The sequence below is a fragment of the Montipora foliosa genome, chromosome 10 (assembly GCF_036669935.1).
Source record: "Montipora foliosa isolate CH-2021 chromosome 10, ASM3666993v2, whole genome shotgun sequence".
NCBI lineage: Eukaryota > Metazoa > Cnidaria > Anthozoa > Scleractinia > Acroporidae > Montipora > Montipora foliosa.
In genome coordinates, this window is record NC_090878.1 from 13,408,790 (window position 1) to 13,427,856 (window position 19,067).

The window sequence follows — 19,067 nt, forward strand, 5'->3', positions numbered from 1 at the left end:
TTAGTCATAATTTTTAAACATTGTAAATAACCTTATTGTTAATTTTAAGCGCCTGAGATCATTTACCTATGGATCATACGCTATATAAGTACTTAATTTGATTTGATTGAAATGCTGTAAGGACACTTCCAGTCCGGTTAACGTATAAAGAGATTTAAGGGGCTATGTCACGCAAAATTATCTAATTTTATGACACCCAAAATATCCAAGAAGGAGATTGAAACATTGCTTTAACCACTTAAAACCGTGGAACAACATAAAAGAAATACAACAAAAAGAAGCATGGATGGAGTGGACACAAATGGACAAGATCGAAACGGATTGCATTTGGGTAATCTAGTAAAAAGTCGGCCCGACGTTTTTCAAGTTTGAGGAAAATCGCCTGGATAAAGGCCGTTTTTGTTTGTGATGTAAATACAATTTTATCAGTAAAGGAATTCCACATTACCATTTTTCGAGTTTTAAACTCGTGATTGACTACAAATTTTCCCCTTTAATCGTGCGCATGCGTCTTCCTGCTGCAACTGTTTCCCTGCATCTCTTTTCATTATTAGTTTAAGCAGTTTTATGACCTTAAATTGAAAACCACTCTCAAAGAAAGGATCATGCTTACCAGAGTTCTTAGCCAGCATTCCTCACAATGAACATGCCAACAAGAAATGGATGTTAAGGGATTTGTGTAAGTTTCCTGAAACATAAAAAATTGCGTCTCTAGTCCCACGATTAAAGAGCTTTAAATTACCTCCTTACTAATAAACAAGGAAGAAATTGAATACCTACCATACATATTAAACACTTTACTTTTTCCAACTTCATTTTTCCCTAAAAAAAAAGGAGGCCACACCCATGAATATGACAAATACAACGTTTGAAAAACCGACCCCTAGTATCTAGGATCACTCACCAGTTCTTTGAGTCGAGCTTTAAGAGAGCAAATGACGAGGTCGGGATTGCTAGACCTAAAAGAAATTTGCGTGGAACTCAAATTTATGAAAAGTCAAAAATCGTAAAGACAGTAACAGTTTTTATTCCAGCGCACTTCGTACTCGGCTCACCTATCGTCTTGTTCTGCGTCTTCACTCTTTGATTTTGTTTGGGAAGGATCATCTTCATTGAGGCCTTCACAATTCTCTCTTGGCAAACTCTTTTCTGTGGGCGAACTTTCGCCACTGTAAAAAAAATCTGGCATGATCTGATGTTTCATACATGAATCAAGTATTTATGGGGACATTTTTGCTTGAATATAGAGCAACCAAAACTAAACAAACTACTGTGGACATTAAAGTAAAGACTACGTTATGAACCAATCGGAATTTGAATTGCTAAAATACAAGAACAAGAAAATGAGCTCGTGGAAACTGCGATTGGCCTTAGAATCAGATATCTTAGAGCTACAGCATCGATACTAAGAGCTTATTTTAAATATGTGGAATACGGTTTACTCAGAACGCACCGTATACCGGCTCTTTTGCGCCAAAATCGCACAAGGTCCGCTGACGCGCCACAGTCATATCCAGACTTTTCCGAGCATTCAATCTTAGGTCTCCCCCGTAAGAGGCAATCCGTTGTAGAAAATGATGTTTATCGAATGAGCAGGAGAGTTCTAAAGAACATTCTAACCTGATCACAGCGTCTCTCAGTACTTGCCTAGCATCATCTTCATCTTGTTCATCAGACTGGCAGAGAATCACATCAGCTTCTGTGTATCTTGGTTAACAAGGATCATATATTAAGGAAACTAGAGGAAAAAACTTTTGTTCCCTACTGACACTTTTTAAGTGTCAGAAGAAGATTACACTTAGAAGATTAAAATCTTCATATGCACACACAGAGACAACAGAAATGGAAGAATTGTTAGAAAAATGCTCTCTTGAGGAGGGAAATTTTTTTAGGTCTTTAAGGCAAGAATAAAATTTACTTTGGAGGAAATTTAGGATTACCAGCACCAGTTTGTGCATTTTAAAAGAAACGTATCTTAGAATGGACGCTCAGAAACGAAAACTTAATTGCATAAGTTGTCACATTCCAGTCTAAAGTTTACTACACCTGTGGAACATTGCAGAAGCCTTGCCCACAGAACTGGCATTTCAAAATATAACTGTTTGAGGAATAAAAGCAATACAAGAAAGTTGAAAGTGAGGCGAATAGAATCCCAGAAATCTTCTTTCCCCTTATGGAAGAAGCACGCTCACACCACCAAACTTGGTGAGGGTTGTCTTGGAATGGGCTAGGACTGTTTGGTAATGGAATTATGAGATTGTAAGCACATTATTAGCTTTTGACAGCTACTCTAAACCAAGGCCGGGTATTTACAATGTAAATAATATCATTTTTACATATAGAAAACAATTTATTGTTTGAAAGGATACTGTGGCTTCCCATACTCTTCAGAATCATCACCATCAATGTTGAGGTCACCAACATCTTCATCCTCCCTTCTGCGTTTAATACCAGTCTGAAATCCTGAAGCTAAATCAAATCCAAAACAAAGACAACGATATGTAGTCATTTACTCATCTTTCGTGGCATATCGGTCTGAGTTGACAAATTTAATTAAAAGAGAGTTATTAAAACTTCAACTATTTTCTCAACAAGGCACAACACAAAATGCATTGGTAAAGAAACTTATCTTTGAAAAACTTTGTGTTTAAGCTAAGAAACTTGTAAGTGCAGGACTGGGCTAACAAAACGGTTCAAACACTTTCTGTATTCACCGTAATACACCATAAGCATAACAATACATGTACGTACCTCTGAAGCCCCCTTCCAGCAAAGATGTTGCCCGTATCCTTGTCTGTCCAGCCCATTCGTATTCTTCAAACACTTCATGAGCACTGGTGTCATCATTGTCATCAACTTCACCACCTTCCTTCTGGGGAATAAAATAGCACTCACTTTATATCTCTGCAGAAACCTTTGCTGTGTGTAAAATACTGAATAACAAACTAGACAGCAAGATTAGAGTGCTACACAAACGCTTCATAATCTTTTGTTGTAGTACTCTGGTTTTCAAATGCAAGTGGTTTGCCTATGCATGACGGAAGAGATACCATATGGATTAAAGCTGAGCCTTAACCAGTTTATGGATAAAAAGACAGCTTTATACCTTTCTCAAGCAAGATTCCACATGAGAATTTAGTTCATTACTGCTGCCATGAATCACCTCTTCACAAACTGGACAAATGGTTGTCTTGACACCGGAAGGACCTTCTTCTGCCACCATAGGGGAGTGAAGCGGTGAACCTTTAGACAACAATAACAAGAAAATTAATGGTAATGTCAATTTCTTAACAATTAAAAGACTTGTTCAAATAGACTTTGCACATTTCTTGCCATCCTCGTACTATATTTGCATTTAAAACAGTAAGATTAACTGTTATTAGTATATACTAAAACATTGGATAGCATTCAACGCACACTCTGATTGGTTGTTCAAACTCCGGATATCCTTTGCCATTCACCTGCGAGCAACTCACGCAGGGTTTGCGCCCAAAAATATTGTAATCGTTGGAGGAATAATGAATAAAAATCATATTTTTGTACTATCTTATCTCACTGTTTTAATACATACTAAAACAACTATTCACCTCAGTGTTGGTGCCTAGTGGTAAATATTTACCTTGCTGCTTCGCGGCTTGATAAATATCTACCATTAGCCACCTCCACTTTGGTGAATAGTTGTTATTTATTAAATGTTAGACCCAGATTTTGCATTTCTAGCTTTTCGATTGGTTCACTCAATCTTGGTTATCAGCTCATATACCATATGACTCAAATTATGGAAACTGATTGAGTAAAGTGTTGCCAAGCTGCAAACTGATTGACTTTAATTTCCAAGCGTCCAAGCATTCAAAATGTGATGAAAATTTAATAAACAAATAATTCATTCCATTTGTGCTTGTCGGGTATGAGACTAGTTATAGACCTTATTCATAAATGGCGGTCAATTTATAATTCTTTTGTCGAAGTGCAAATTAGCCTACCAAGCCTCGATACCCTACAGTGAATTGAGAAGAATTCTTGCTCTGAAATGAGGCTTGGTAGGCTAATTTGCACAAGTACAAAAGAATTAAAAATATGACCGCCATTTATGAATAAGGTCTATAGCCAGCTCGGCAAAAGTAATAATTATTACAACATAGTGTAAGAATGCTATCAAAGAGACGCATACTTTGCGAACTTCTGGATCTTGTTGGTTTGAGTGCAGTGGAGCGACCATTTCTAGCCATCCTGTTTGCACAGACCCTCAAATATGTCTGTTGATGATAAAAAACACATGTACATGTACAAAGAAACAAATTGAAGGCTCACCAAGCACTTGGCAATCAGTTGATAGCGTTAAAACATTGCTTTTAACTTGCCTGTTGTCTAGTACTGGCTGGTGTGTCGTCTAGACGCTGACTTGAATCTGCTTTTCCCTCTTGTTTCCACTTCCTTTGAAAAGTTTCACCATTCTATGAAGAATGTCAAGTCTGTGTCAGTGTTGAACTTGTTTAACATTTTCTTCCAAGTCCTCACTTAAAAAATTACGTACCTTTCTTGTTTGCAAAGGAGCTTCCCGTTGACTTCGCCGCAATTTCCTGTGGAAAAAAAAACATGCTCTGGTTACTTATTTACAGCTTAGCTTTATCACTTGCAAGGTAAACCCTCAGAATACAGTGCTGGAGGTCTCGAGTCAAACTCCAGTAGGATCAAGGGGTTAGTTCCCAAAGAAACTGTGGTGCTGCGTCGGTGGGGAAGTAGTATACAAAAATTGGTTTTATCAACAGAGTTGATAATGTAAATTGGCCACCGTACAGAAATTCTAAAAGCTGACGTTTCGAGCGTTAGCCCTTCGTCAGAGATACAGAATGCTACCAATCAACATCTAGCAGTTTCCAGAATAACTATTGTCTCACAATGATTATGATAAGAATGTGGAGGGCAGGTATCTCACCAACCTGTTTTCTTCACAGAATCGCTCCATTTCCCAGGCAAAGTGGCTCTCCATCTCTCCTGGTCTGATTGTTGTTCCGCATATTGGACAGCAGGGAGCTTGAGATGAAGATCTCCGTCTTCCTGACAATCAGACAAAAATAAAACATACAAAGTCAAATAATGTTTAAGTTACCACTAAACGGTAATCCAAAGCCCTTTTATGGTTGTTTAGTGCTTTGGTGAAAAATAGCCAAAATTCCCCTCATTACATTTCTATATTTATAATTTTCTGTCCCCTAGAGGATGAAAGGGAGCTTTTGCAACAATGAAGATAACATTGACAAGAACACCACAAAACAGAAATATACTATTATTTTTTCCACCTGGGTATAATCATTTTGTCTCCAATTATTGAAGTGAAAAGACAATCTTGCAGCTTATTGAGCGGCTTGCATAGTAACACCGCCTCGTAGAAAATACGTTAAATTTGTTAACAATTTTTTTCCTTAAAAGGTAAGAGGTTTTTTTACAAAATGAGTGGAATAGGCCCTTTGCAACTAACCATCACATGGTACAAAATCCGCCATGCTGGAGGGCAAGCTCATTATTATTCCCCTACTGGGACATTAAAACAAAGGCAAGTCAAGCTTGAATGGTTCAGGTCTCTTTGTTTTAATGTCCCAGTGGGGGAATAATAATGAGCTTGCCCTCCAGCATGGCGGATTTTGTACCATGTGATCGTTAGTTGCAAAAGGCCTATTCATTTTTGTCCATGTCAATGCCCTTTTCAAAACAACACCTTACTAAACTTATGGTTTTGACAACATGAAAACACAACTGTGAATATTCTATTCCCTATAAAAGAGCTTCCAAACAATCTTGTGGACCAAAATAGAATGAATACATGTATTCTTGCAAAGCAATTACTGTATGATGCACTTATTAGCCCCAAATAAAAATACTTTTAAACAGGGTTTTCATGACTGTTTTGGACCCTACTGATTCAGTTCTATGTTTGGAAATTCTAAGAAGGGTGGTTGGGGTGATGTCTGATAAGGATGGGGGGGTTTAAAAAAAGCTCAATCTTTTCAAGGAATCTGTGCTGCTAAATAGCAATTTCCAATGGAAGTAGGGTGGGAGGTGACAGGATAGGAGGTTTAATAAGGGGTGGGACACAAAACAATAATAATCTGGCAGTCCAGCTTAATTAATTAATTAACCCTTTTACTCCAGTAAGGGCCACCGAGACTTATACATTTTACTCCATATAACGCCAGACAATTTTACTCGTCAATGGGGAACCCCAAAGGAGTGAAAGGGTTAAAGAGAAACTCATGGTTTCAAAACTTTGAAACCGCGTCAAAATCAATGCGGTTTGGAAGTGTTTACATGGAGCGGTTTACGCCAGAAATCAAAGTCATGATGGAATCGGTGAGCGCTGCACTATGAATCGAATGATGCAAATTTCATGTCAAAATAGTAACCACATTCAAATTGATGCATCGAAAATGATGCATTTACAAAATTAATGAAACCATGTTCATGTAAACGCTGGCTAACTTTGCCTGCTTAGTTTAATCTCTGCACTCTTCTCTTAAACTAGATTCTATACTTAAAAGAAATAAAAATCAACAAGCTCTTTTGGCAACAATGTTTCATGATGTAAAATAATGGACCATAAGAGAGATGAGAGATGTTTAATTCTAATGAACCAAGAAACCTAACACTTTCTTACAAGTTTAATTAAATAAAGATGCACATTCTCTGGAGAAACAAGCTGGTTGCCTGGTGAAAGCTAGAGATGCAAAGTGCTGGACACTTTCACTTGGTTAAATTCATTCTATACAAACACCATGAGCACCTTAGAACTCCTTATTTGGGTGAATTTGCAAAAAGGAGTGATTTCAAATACTTCAACTACACGAGATACAAGAAATTATTTTGATTCAAACTTCAACAACCCCTCAAAGTTGAGTCATCCTTTCTTTAACATCAGTTAGTGACATTTAATTCTGAAAAAAGTCTTCACCATATCCTTCACCTTCTCTAAATGACAGTGGATATTTCACTTAACAATGCAAACATTGCCTTGTAATGTACCTAACACAGAGGAGTATATTTCAAGACTAAAAGCAAATGTGATAACAGAGTTGCCAAGGGTAGCCATGTCATTTCCAGGGGGATAAGTTCTTAACTAAGTACAAGCAAAAACTGTGATATCAAGTTCAACACTATGGGAACAATATTTTTCACACAAAAAATTTCTTTTTTTTCTTAAACCAATCATAATAAAACTAATACTAACCACTGTCTACTAACATTAGACATGACTAATTCACATTATTCCTTTGCGAGGAAAATACTGTAAGTGATTTAAAATGGAGGATATTGGTTTAAATAATAACCTCAAGTAAAATAATAACTATAATGTCAGCTTATTCACATTGTTCATGTCAAGGAGACTATAAAATTATTTGTCACAGTCAATGTAAGTCCTGAGTCTAGAGTATTTTCTTCACAGCTTTGTGTTATACATGTACACTGTAAAATAATAAATATTATTATTTCTACCTAGAACATTGAGAACAGATAAAATAAAAAATAGAACAAAAGAGACAGTGATGAATATGCAAATCAAGACAAAATTATCTTTGGTCGAGTTATAAAAAAGAAAAATAACTGGAAATAAAATTCAAGTTAACCCCAAAGGAGGAAAAAAAAAACCTCAAAGAAACATGCTGGTTGTGCATGGGTTTATAATTTTATCACATTAACACAAGTAAAATACAAATTTTGTAACTGAAAAAAAGGGCTTAAGAGTCAATGCTGGGACATATAATTTAGAGTACTCTGTAAACGGATTAACCTAACAAAAACAAGAAGACAGATTAAGGTGCAATTCAACACTGGCATCTATAAAACTACAGAACTTTTAGATAACAAACAATAGCAGAAAGCTTTAACCCACTACTTTCCCCAGAAAAAAAAAAGACATGTTAGCAAGAAAATTAGTTAACTCTCCCTCTTATCAAGATAAAAGAAAAAAGAAGAGGACAAAGAAAGTGTGTGTGAATGGGCACTTAACATACAGGTGCAATTTACAAAAAGACAATGAAGACAGTGGTTGTCTCATGAAAATGACACCACTTTATAAACTCATATTTCAACTCCGACAAAAGAAATGATTGTTAAAATAACATTAAATACAAGCTTAAAAAATTTATGTATACAATGTTTGAAATTTCTTTCCTAAAATTAATTCAAAATTGGGAACAGATACATTGCTTACAACATTTCCAAGGTTTAAATAAAGACGTTGAGGACGCCATGGAAACAAAACCAATTAGCAAGCATTTGACATTGTTATGTTAATTCACATCTGCTTTCAGAATATTGTTGGAGTGTATTACAAATCATCTATTCCAAACACCTCTCAATATTTACAATAGACTGAAAGGTGTATGTAATCAAGCACATATCAACGAAAACTCAAAAAAACATCTCCACAACCAGCTTCTTGCTTTATCGCAACCATTTGTTGAACTTTTTCAAAACAAATGGCAGTGGAAAAGTGAAGTGGTCCAAATACATCCAAATTCAAAATAAAGTTTTCATTATCAATACAGCAAGTTTCAAAAAAGTATAAAAGAATTATATTTCTGAAGTACAACTCTTGTGGATTGAAATAACATTTAAAATAATAGTCTCTTTCGGAGTTTGAATTGATCTGCAAATTATAGCTTTGTTTCTGCTATTTTTTTACTCTTGGCACATGAACTTGGATAAATTTCAATCAAACAGGTTTCTTGGAAGTGACTTTTTCAATTTCACTAACTAGGTGCTGATTTAAATAATAATACATTAAATTACAAAACACAGTGGTTTCAATTTAAAATTTCTATCCAAAAGCACATATACATGTATAATTATTATCTGCTGCAAACTACTATACTGTTACATGATTGCAAATAAATATTACCAAACTTCCATCTTTTAAAATGCAGAGATTTTCGTTTTGAGCATTACATGAACTACTCATGTCGATGTATTAATAAAGGACCCATATTGATTTCACTATTCTATCTCACTTACTTGCAAGTTCAAGCTCAAACAAGTTTTTTAATTCAAGCTCTTGTAAAGCAGCTATTCTTGTCACAAAAGGTGGAAGTAACAATATTTTTAGCTAGTTTTGTAGAAAGCCTGTCACCAATATTCAAATGGAACACCAAGAAAATAACACTAAAACAAGTCATGAACTGTAAAATTACTGCAATGTACATAACATTTTATAGGAAAAAATTTAGGTATACCTTCCAAACCCAAAAAATCACTCATAATTTACCTCCTCAACATAATACAGTTCCATTCCTGGCTCTAAATTGGAAACATGTGGCTAAAAACATACAAGGTACCTAGTCAATTGAACGGTCTTACTTTCCAAGGTGACACTGGAAACCATTGACAAAATCCTTAATTCAAAGCTAGTGAGCTGTACCCAGACCTAATCACTACTTCCTAAGAAGAAATTTATTGCAAAATAAAACTTTGAATTCCCCTTCCATTTCTCAATTACATAGCCTTAAAAATTAATGTGATTTACCTTTTGGTGAATTTCCGTCTGTTTTAACGTCATCGCTTCCAGGACTATTACAACATTCTGTATTCTCACTCTGCTCTCTTTTAATGTTCAAACCATCCACAGTGTTATTCTTGGCATCATCAAGCACACTCATTCTCTTTGGACTTGGGCTTTTAGATCTGTTTCTTTTAAGATAGATATCATTGTCTTTCTCTGGTTTGAGAGGGAGTATCTTCTCCTTACTGACCACTTCTTTATCAAGTTCAGTGTTTTTGTACAAGCTTTCAACATGTTCACGTTCTAATAAGGTACGCTGATGCTGCATATGATGGAAGGGGAATGCATGTTCTGGAGGAAGCACTCGGCGGAATGCTCCTGTGCCATTAAACACTGCTGTTGAACCACTTGTTTTGTGGAGAAGTCCTCCACCAAGGTGATGATGAAGCTGAAGAAAATGTGGTCCAAAATCATGTGGGATCCTCTCAGCATAATGTTCTGAACCAGGGTACAACGAAAGATGCGATGATCTGTGCTGATAATGAGTTGAATTCAAGACCATCCTGTGAACAGTTTCACCATCAATGTAGCGATTTGATGGTGAGGAGTATACAGCATGATAATCATTTATTGGACCTGGTGATGACGATGATGAGCGAGCTGCCTCTGCTGTTGAGGCCAGTACCATAAGTGCTGGAGATGTCAAAGGATTTGGAATATATGCAGGTCCACTAAGTTTCTCCATCTGGTTGAACAACAACAAAAGTAAACTTGGAAGTTTAGAGTAAGAGGCTGAACATCTTTAACACACAGGTATTTAATTGCTTATTACAGTTGCAACAAACTTTACTCTTCCACCTTCATTCACAACGAAATTAGCCTCAATCTACCAATTCTACGCCACCAGCCAAGATAAAAATGTCTTTCAATTTAATTCATTTCAAGGAAAAGTTAAGCTTATCAGTTAACCGCAATGTTTGAAACAGCAACACTGTAAATTAAAGCAGTAATTAAACACAACTGTACTTTGCAAAAAAGTTCTCCTCAGCTTGTTACCGACTACTGGTATTTTCCTGTCTCTGTCTCTCTCTTTCTCTTTCTAAAGAATGGATGAATACCCCAAATCTTTAATAGTCAAGCCAGTGTGAACGAATAGTTTTTACGTCTCAACAACCGATTTGTCTTCTTCATTTGCAGATCTTTAAATAAGTCACGTTTCAGAAGATAATTAAGCAATTTCAGGACTGCTTTGGTGGTAAAGAAGCTGTTTATGATTGACTCGATCTCGTTTGCCAGCAGTTCGTTGTATTGACCAAATAATGAGAAATTGGCAATGCTTCCAAGATGCACACCACTGCAGTACGTTTTCGTAGACGCTTTCGTATGCAAAATCTGTAAGGCGAAAACAGAAATACTCCTTCTAGGAATTACGAGAACTTGTTTTTCAGCTCGCAAGCCAGAGCTCCAAAGCAAGAACCGGAGGATGAAACAGATTGAGCAGCGATCCACCACCCAAGGTTGAGAGAAAAACCATTTAACTAGAATTGACGGCGGAAGACCGTTTTTATTTTGAACCTAATGGGCATGCGCGTACGGGTCGTATCTCGTTTTCATGTCACAACGACATGTTTTACCCTCAGTGGTACGGCGATTCATGTACTGTAGTCAAACCGGCAATTTTGAAATTTCCAAAAGTGCCTGCTAACCAGCTTCTTAAACCAACATTCTGCGATGATTCTTCCCATATTCATACAAACATCCGGATCACAAGTGCCGCCAAACTTTCATAAAAAACTTTGCTTCAAACACTTTGAAAAACTGGTTATTTAGATTTAAAGTTAAAGATCCAGCGGTAAAATCAAGCATCAAAGACGTGTTTTTTTAATATGATAATTGAGACCCAATGCCTTTTAACAATAAATACTCAGAGGGCGAAAACAGAGCAAATTGAAGACCTTTCCCGTCATTAGCGGCTAAACCCGAAGCGAACCGCAGACAAATGTTAAGCAAATGGTATTCAGACGGCAAGTGATAAACAAAGTTATTTTTAATGAACAAATTTCATTCAATGAAAACTTTGTTTACAATACGCCTTGCTTTGCCAAATTTTTAGTAGCTTATTCACAGGTCGAAAATTTGGCTCATATTTCGACGCAATTAACCATCTCTTGTCGATGTTTTCCGGTAGTTCAGTGAATCTATCTTTGTCAATTAGTTCCCTGGTGTCTATGGAAGTTTCCGTTTCTAAATATTTATTGAATAAAGACTCTCAGTTTGTCATAAGACAGGATATGAATTTGTAAAGCGTTCGAGAAGGCCTCTTGCGAAGGATATTGTCTTATTAGCCTTCAAGGGTTGCGATTTGAACGCTGAGGAAATTTTTGAAAGTAAATTTAAAACGATACTTTGTTGTTACTTTAAAATCCACCTTTCCCTACGGATTTCTGGTTGACTGAAAACTGATCCGCTTTCTTAATTTAGAGATCAAACATTTCATGATCTTGTTTTAATATGTTATGGATCAATTGCTCGAATTGCAATATATAATTTCGCAGTGCTCATTGTGCGAACTCTAGCCATAGCTTATTGCTTTACTTAAAAAAAAGATATATCATCGCTCAGAGTTTAACTTTAAATTTCCTGCTGAGTTTCTAATGAATGCAAGGTGGTCTGTATTAAAACAATTAAGATGAAAATTGGAATTTTTTCAACTGAGTCAGTTCCTTCTGAAAATTTACTTGTCTGTCTGTGAATGCGGCCGGAATTGATTTCGAATTCGCGGACACTAATTCACTTCAAGACGAAAGCAAAAATCGCATTCATAATCCATTAAGTCCCAGTTTAGAGTTTTAAATTATAATCAGGAAGCCAGAACTTGCATGAGTCGACCAATTTCTATGCTAATTAAAGTTATTTAAACTGAAAATATTGTTAAACAAGAGATTTTTCCTTGTTGAAGAATTACTCGGTGAGTTTTCAGTTAAGAGAGGCCCCTTACGGTGTTAAAAATTATGAACGATGTTTTATTGTTTAACGAAAAAACAATGATTTAAAAAATAGACTCTAAAGTACGATGGGCTGGGATCAAAATGATAAATTGGAATGTTCTTTTCGTGTTTTCCGCCCGCTTTTAAGCTAGAAGAATAAAGGTCTAACACGTTCGTTTACGGTTTTGTTGGCGCGCTCCCAAGAAAAGGCGGAATGCAAGAAAAGTTAATAATTTTTGGCCGCAAACGAGACAATACATGGCAGGGAAGAGTTATTGAACTTAAGCGGTTGCTGGCGTCTTTAAAACGAAAACTTCCGAAAAAAATGTTACATGGATCTCTGATCTCCCACGTAGTGAATCATTTGTTTTAGAAACTTCATGTTGTTTCAACAATTTTTAATCAGTTGGAAACAAGAAGATACGAACTGAAAGTAGACTGAAATCAACTTGTTTCGAAATAGGAAGGAAACACTAACAATGAAGTCAAATCCCGCTGTGACTTCGAGCTCCATTTTGGCAATCTTTCACCACTCTGGAGTATTTTTTTCGAAATTTAATTTTGTTATCAATATCGAACTTTTAATTCAAAATCAATGTGAACTAATTGATAGTTGAAGAATAGTAAAGTTTGAACTAAGTCGATAGAATTAAGTGAGACCTTTTTTCTGCTCGGGTGCAATTTCACAACAATTTAACTCTTTTAAGAGAAATTTAAAATTCGCAGCTGCCATGAATCTTGTGTCCGGGTGAAATGATTGCATTGTGATGGTTAATAAAGCAAAATTAATCTAAGGTACAAGCCCTTTGTTTATATTATGCAAACACCGACCATTGCAAAGCTAACCAGTTTTTCACTCTACACTAATAGGAGCAAAGGATAAATAAAGTTCTTGCAAAACAACCGCTCCAATTTACAAATTTTATAGCAAATTTGGCGAGCTGAATTCCGGTTTACAAATTTAGCATTCACTTCACGTATTACTAATTTTCCTCTTTTTGATTGAGACCGCTACCGAAGAGATCGGAGAGAAAGCTCTTTGGAACATTTTTCAAATTGAATTCTTCGCTGCCAAAATACACCGAGGGTGATAAGCTAATATAAGAGCACACCTGTCTTCATCATTTCCATAAAGAAATATCTAATCGGAAAGTATGACACGCGAAATTTAAAGCCCTAATACATATGTATTGAGCTTTTGAATTACACGGAGGCTATTTTGACTGAAGAAAAATTGAGGCTGAATGTAAATTGCATGTTGTCACGATGCTCTTTTTTACAATTCTGGGCTACTATGTTTTACATGATTTGTCTGTTATTTATCCAGCTCCACAGCTAAAACTTGAAAGAAATGTATTGAGGTCTAAAGCATCTAATCAATTTAAAAAAAATGGATTCAGTCTGCTTTAAAGTTGTCCATCAAATACAATCACATTATACCGTTTCTAGCGGCCTCAAAATAGGCATTTAACAGGCTAGATCAGTCATTTAGCATTTTATGTCTTTTTCTCCACTGTTTTAGTTAAATATTGTCGGAAAGGACAGGTCTCTGATGGACACAGAATTAATCAGATCCTAGTCGCCGGAAAATTAAGTGTTGTCAGTGAATACAAAGATTATCTGGCCTAAGAAAATTAATAACTTAACTGTAAAATGCGGGGTATAACCTTCTTCCTTAAACAAGCTATTTATCTTGGCTTCCTGAGGGAAAATTTATGACACTGATACAAACTCCACTCTCTCATAATCCCCGGTTTTCCTGATCCATTAAGTTAATTGCCTTAAGCGAAAACAAAACGCGTGCACTGAAAAGAGAGAAGCAAAACAAAAAATTAACGATGATTTTTTTGGAGTGAAAATTACAGACGTTTCAAGGGTAATTCGTCAAAAGGAAAGTTTTCCTGGGAAAAGAAAATAAAGGACAATATCACGAAAAAACTATAATCAAAATGATAGTTGATGGGAAAATATATTACCACCTTCAGTCGAATAAGCTGTAAGTGAGCGCTTAGTCCTTTGAAGTGTAAATACACTCTCGTTTAGTATGCAAATTACTAACGGTATCTTGCCTCTAAGTATAGTAATTAGATGAAATCCTAGCAAGCCATATGCCCTGTGCTTAAAATGACACCCCACCACGATGCGCGACTTCGACTCATGTTAGTTTAGAGTTTTCTTTATTTACAGATCTTTGTGTCGCGGGGGATCTAAACGTTAGGGTAGCATTTTTGGGAGTATATAATTTTTATAACTGCGTTTTTCGCAGGCAATTTTACCAAGGTATAAAATAATAATAAATCGAAAAGCAGTCTGCCCAACCTTGAATTACGTCTAAAAAACGTCGCTGGAGGAACTGGATTTAAAAAATAATAGAAGAACCTCGCGAATTGACACACATTTTTAGAGTATAATTTGTTGAAACGATCTCGCTCTGAAGACACCAAGGCTTTAACCAGAACGTAGGCAGTGCTGTTAAAAAAACACTAAACGGAATGCGCTAAGAAGAAGGACACTGCACTTGAGATTGAAGAATTGAGAAACATCCTTGGAAACTCGAAGCCTTGGCACGCCTGGGCAAGAGTTAAAATATCGCAGTACAAGATTCTCGAAAAGACTGAGAGCATAGTTTTTGGAATTTTTATCAGACTTTATTAGTGATAAAAAATTTACCCAGATGTAAGAGGGAAATAAGGTTAAAAGACGTAAAGCGAAATTGCTTTGTAAATGAGGTCTTTTGATCCTAACCGACTGCGCAGGGATTAATTTCTAGGCTTTTATGGACTAGGGAATACAAGTAAAGGTGATCAAACGTAGAATTCATAAATATTTACTTTATAAATCAAGACTAGTTTCGATATAAATTGCGAAAAGCGTTTAAAAACACTGAAACTCAACACTCCATCTTTTCATTCACGAGATAGTTGGGGTAAAAAATAAAAAAAAATGAGTGTGCCGTTGAAATCGACTGGTTGCAACGTCGAAAAAGAGTTTTGCACCTTCGTGTTTTAGTAATATGTAATACTCCAGCATCTGCGATTGCATTTATTAACTAAGTTACTCCTTCCAGGCCGAATTGAATTACTCTTGACGAGATTTTTAATCACGGGTTTTTCAGTTAAGGAATATCTAACTCCGACGTCACCGCCGCGTTCACTGCATTCGTATCCCCTGATAATTAATTTGATTTACCGCAGGTCATTTTATTATCTGATTTGGCTCTGTTAAACGACTTTTGCTTCAGTAGAAAATGGAGGTCTGCTTTGAAACTAAATTGACGCAGTCGTCATCTTCCGAATTCTAAATTAAGCAATGCGTCACAAGATATAAACTAATGGCTAAATAACATTTACACACTAGCTATGCACCAACCGAACGGAACTAATAAATGCGAGAGAGAGAAATATTCAAATAACTTGAAATGAATCAGCAATTTTTAGTACAAAATTATGGTTCTTCTTTTTCGCACATGGTCTTCGGATGATAGCGGCCGGCTGGCAACAATAGAATTCATGACACTTTTGACTCTTTATTATCCCACTGCTCTTTTTGTCACCCTGTGAAATTTATAATGCCCATATTAGCGATCAAAGGTTTTAGTCCACAGTGTGTTAAATAAAAACCATTATTGGTGAAGTCGTAAGTTGTGAAAGACTTACCTTGACGGGCCGGACGACTCGACGTCTGTGAGTCCCAGTCTACGTTTAGTTTTGTTAAAGTACAATATGGATGGATGTCACACTTCCGAAGTCATTACCATTGACTGCTGCCCGGGTAACAAGTAAATATGTCATTTAACATTCAACTGTGTGCTAAAAATGAGCAATTGGCTAATCGGGTCTGTAAAACAAGACTGAACGCTGAGTGAGATTCTCGCGAAAATAATATTTAAACCTAAAGTTAATTAAATTTGATAGGCGTATTTGTAATTATCCAATTATTTGGCAGAGCATGTATGAAATGTCATGTCATATCTACCCAGTTATTCTTCATTCTTGGTTGTTATAGGTGAATAATTAGAGCGATGACTCAACAGGGCTTTAATACACTGCTTCAACAGTTTTATCAGTCACGCGAAATACAGGTTAGCGCTTGATCAGCAACGCCAAGAAATAGAACTGAGCAAAATATAATGCTAGACGCAGACGTAAAATGTCCACAAGTTAAGGATATCTTTCTTCACGTAATTCAGAAAGTAAGAGATCAAACATTAACAGAATCAATGCAAATTTATGGCATTTTATTTTTGTCAACGATTCGGTCTTCCAGCGGTAAGATACATTATAGCATTCCAGACTGGAGTTCTTTTCAAAGAAGAGATAATAATTGAGTATTATCTTTAAACAGTCGTTCAGTCTTAAAACTTATCACCAATGTCATGGCAGTCAACGTGAAAAATTCCCAATAGCTTTCCTTGAGGATCGACAACCGTAGGCTCGATTCAGGAAATGAGCTCGGGGAAGATCCGGTCCAAATCGAGCCGGGCTTACGACAACCGATGATTACCCGAAACCAAGAAATTGGTTGGAAACCAAAGTAAACCGATATACTTTCCAGGGAAAAAGACCGGCTTAGTAGACTGGTATGAAGAAACTTCGAATACACCATCCTCTTGATGAAGAAGTATCACTTTGAAACATATATCCCAGAAGGTTCAAGCACTGCCTGCCCATAATTACGAGAACAGAACGTCTTGTACGGGGATATTCTCTTTACTGAAAACGGCAATATCGAGAGTCACGGGATTCTTTCCATTTTGCGACTAGACCATAGCTAACTATGACTATGAAACGAACCCTGACACTCAGACACTCAAGAAACTATGAACATGGATGCTGAAACTCTTACAGCTTGTCCATAAGCTGAGGTACTGAAAATGCTCATCATAACAACGTTCATGGAAAAAAAAAGGGCTCCTAATAATGTTGTTGTCAAAAAATTAAGAATGCTTCGTCTTTCTCAGACTTTGATTTTTTCAAAATGTCACGGTTCATTTATTGGTTAAATTGAACTTTCTTGTATTTTACAAGGTTTTACTTTAGTAACTGTAATGCTGTCTCCAAATACATAAACTTGGTTGATTTGGTTAAGTTTCCCGAATTCCCCTGGTTTCATTTAGGGTGAACTTGTTACAATTTAACTTTAAACTAAATTAAATGAGAGGGTGGAGTTTTGTTTCTGGCCGTCGCAGTTCAAAATGTATCTTTATAATAGTTCAATGGTGAAGACAACGAATTCTTGCGATTATTTTGTTCCTCATCACGATAAACAGCTGGAATAAAACGCAGACTTCGTCACTGAATCCTACACGAATTCAAAGTTTGAGGTCCGTACGTTCATACAAGAGAGCATTGAAAATACAGGATAGCAGAAGATCAAACCGTTCACTTTTCCTGATCAAATAGGCATTCACTATCATTGAGGTTTTGAACTCAATCGGCATACGTCGACCCAAGAACATACGATAGGCAAGACACACGGCAGGACTCACTGATCTTCAGACATTTCAGCCTAGTGCGGGATTCAGTACTAAGGTTGGTATGGATCTAATTTGACGGGTGGTCGAGCGAAGGCTTTGAAACAACTTAACAAAAAAGACAAAAAATCGACATAAAAAGCCGATCATTTACTCGCTTTTGCCGTTAAAGAAAGCAAACAGAACCTTTTGCAAACATCATGAACAAAATAGTCTCAATCGTGCACTTTTATGCCGGCAAAACTTCTGACTTACCTTGATGCCTTCAGAAGTATGTGAAGGTTCAATTGTACTGGTTTTAGTGAGTATGCTGCCACTACTTAAAATACAACTGTTAAGTATTGGAGGTAATGAACTAAAAGTTGCAGCCTATAGTGTAACGCAAATCGTTGACTCATAATAAACAAAAGCCGGGTAGGCATAGTTTTGTTTACCTAAGTAGTTACGTGTTACCTTAAGAAATGTATTATAGATTAGAGCAAACAATCGCGCGTGTCATGTGAAAGGTAACCCGGATCAATCAATTTTTACTAAAGTACGTCTTCGACTCAAACTAAAGAAAAGAAGGTAAATGAAAGAACTTTAAGTAAAGAATAAATATTAAAGCATGATTGTTTACCTTTCAGGTGTTCACTGAGGCGTTTGTCATTACGAAAACTGAGTAAAATGTAAGCCGGAAAATTCGCTGAGCTAAATGCTAACCCTTACATCCGATTCGCAGCTTAAATATTGAAATAGTTAATCAAACCGAACAAAGCATTAAGGAAGCTAATTATGAAGACGTCTGGATGAAAGTAAACTATAAACAGTAACCTTAATGACAAATTACACTCAGTAAGTGGCATGCCGATCAAGGTTATTCGACTTTGTCATTGGAAGCTTTCAAGTGAAGCCTGAAGACGAAATGGTCTGAAAAAGTAAAGCTTATTACCTCTTTACAACATTAGGAGTGCATTTGCAGCTGGTAGTAATCAGTTTTTTCTATTTAAGGAGCGATGATAGAACTGGCTTATGTGTTTCCTTGCAATTTATTTAAAATGGAAGCTAAATCTGTTTTACAAATAATTACATTCTTCCAAGTAAGCGTTTTATTACAAAACACGGTACTCGCCTA

At 36.2% G+C, this 19,067-nt stretch overlaps 1 protein-coding gene across 4 annotated transcripts in view; it reads right to left on the reverse strand.

The window, feature by feature from the left end:
- Nucleotides 1-18,345, reverse strand: part of LOC137973113 (E3 ubiquitin-protein ligase RNF220-like) — a 21,857-nt gene extending 3,512 nt beyond the window's left edge. Inside the window, exons 1-15 of one of the 4 annotated variants that reach the window (XM_068819852.1) lie at nt 14,460-14,517; nt 14,128-14,285; nt 9,518-10,238; nt 4,941-5,058; nt 4,535-4,580; nt 4,362-4,454; nt 4,172-4,256; nt 3,107-3,243; nt 2,752-2,872; nt 2,370-2,469; nt 1,621-1,707; nt 1,056-1,169; nt 905-959; nt 781-822; nt 614-688 (exon numbers count right to left, since the gene is read on the reverse strand). In XM_068819852.1, the coding sequence (XP_068675953.1) occupies nt 614-688; nt 781-822; nt 905-959; nt 1,056-1,169; nt 1,621-1,707; nt 2,370-2,469; nt 2,752-2,872; nt 3,107-3,243; nt 4,172-4,256; nt 4,362-4,454; nt 4,535-4,580; nt 4,941-5,058; nt 9,518-10,238 (1,794 nt within the window). In that variant the 5' untranslated portion in view covers nt 14,128-14,285; nt 14,460-14,517. Of the gene's footprint in view, nt 1-613; nt 689-780; nt 823-904; nt 960-1,055; nt 1,170-1,620; nt 1,708-2,369; nt 2,470-2,751; nt 2,873-3,106; nt 3,244-4,171; nt 4,257-4,361; nt 4,455-4,534; nt 4,581-4,940; nt 5,059-9,517; nt 10,239-10,519; nt 11,298-14,127; nt 14,286-14,459; nt 14,518-16,136; nt 16,257-18,208 lie in introns of those variants that run through there. The other 3 variants (XM_068819855.1, XM_068819853.1, XM_068819854.1) reach the window with 3 other exon arrangements.
- Nucleotides 18,346-19,067: the final 722 nt, after the last annotated feature.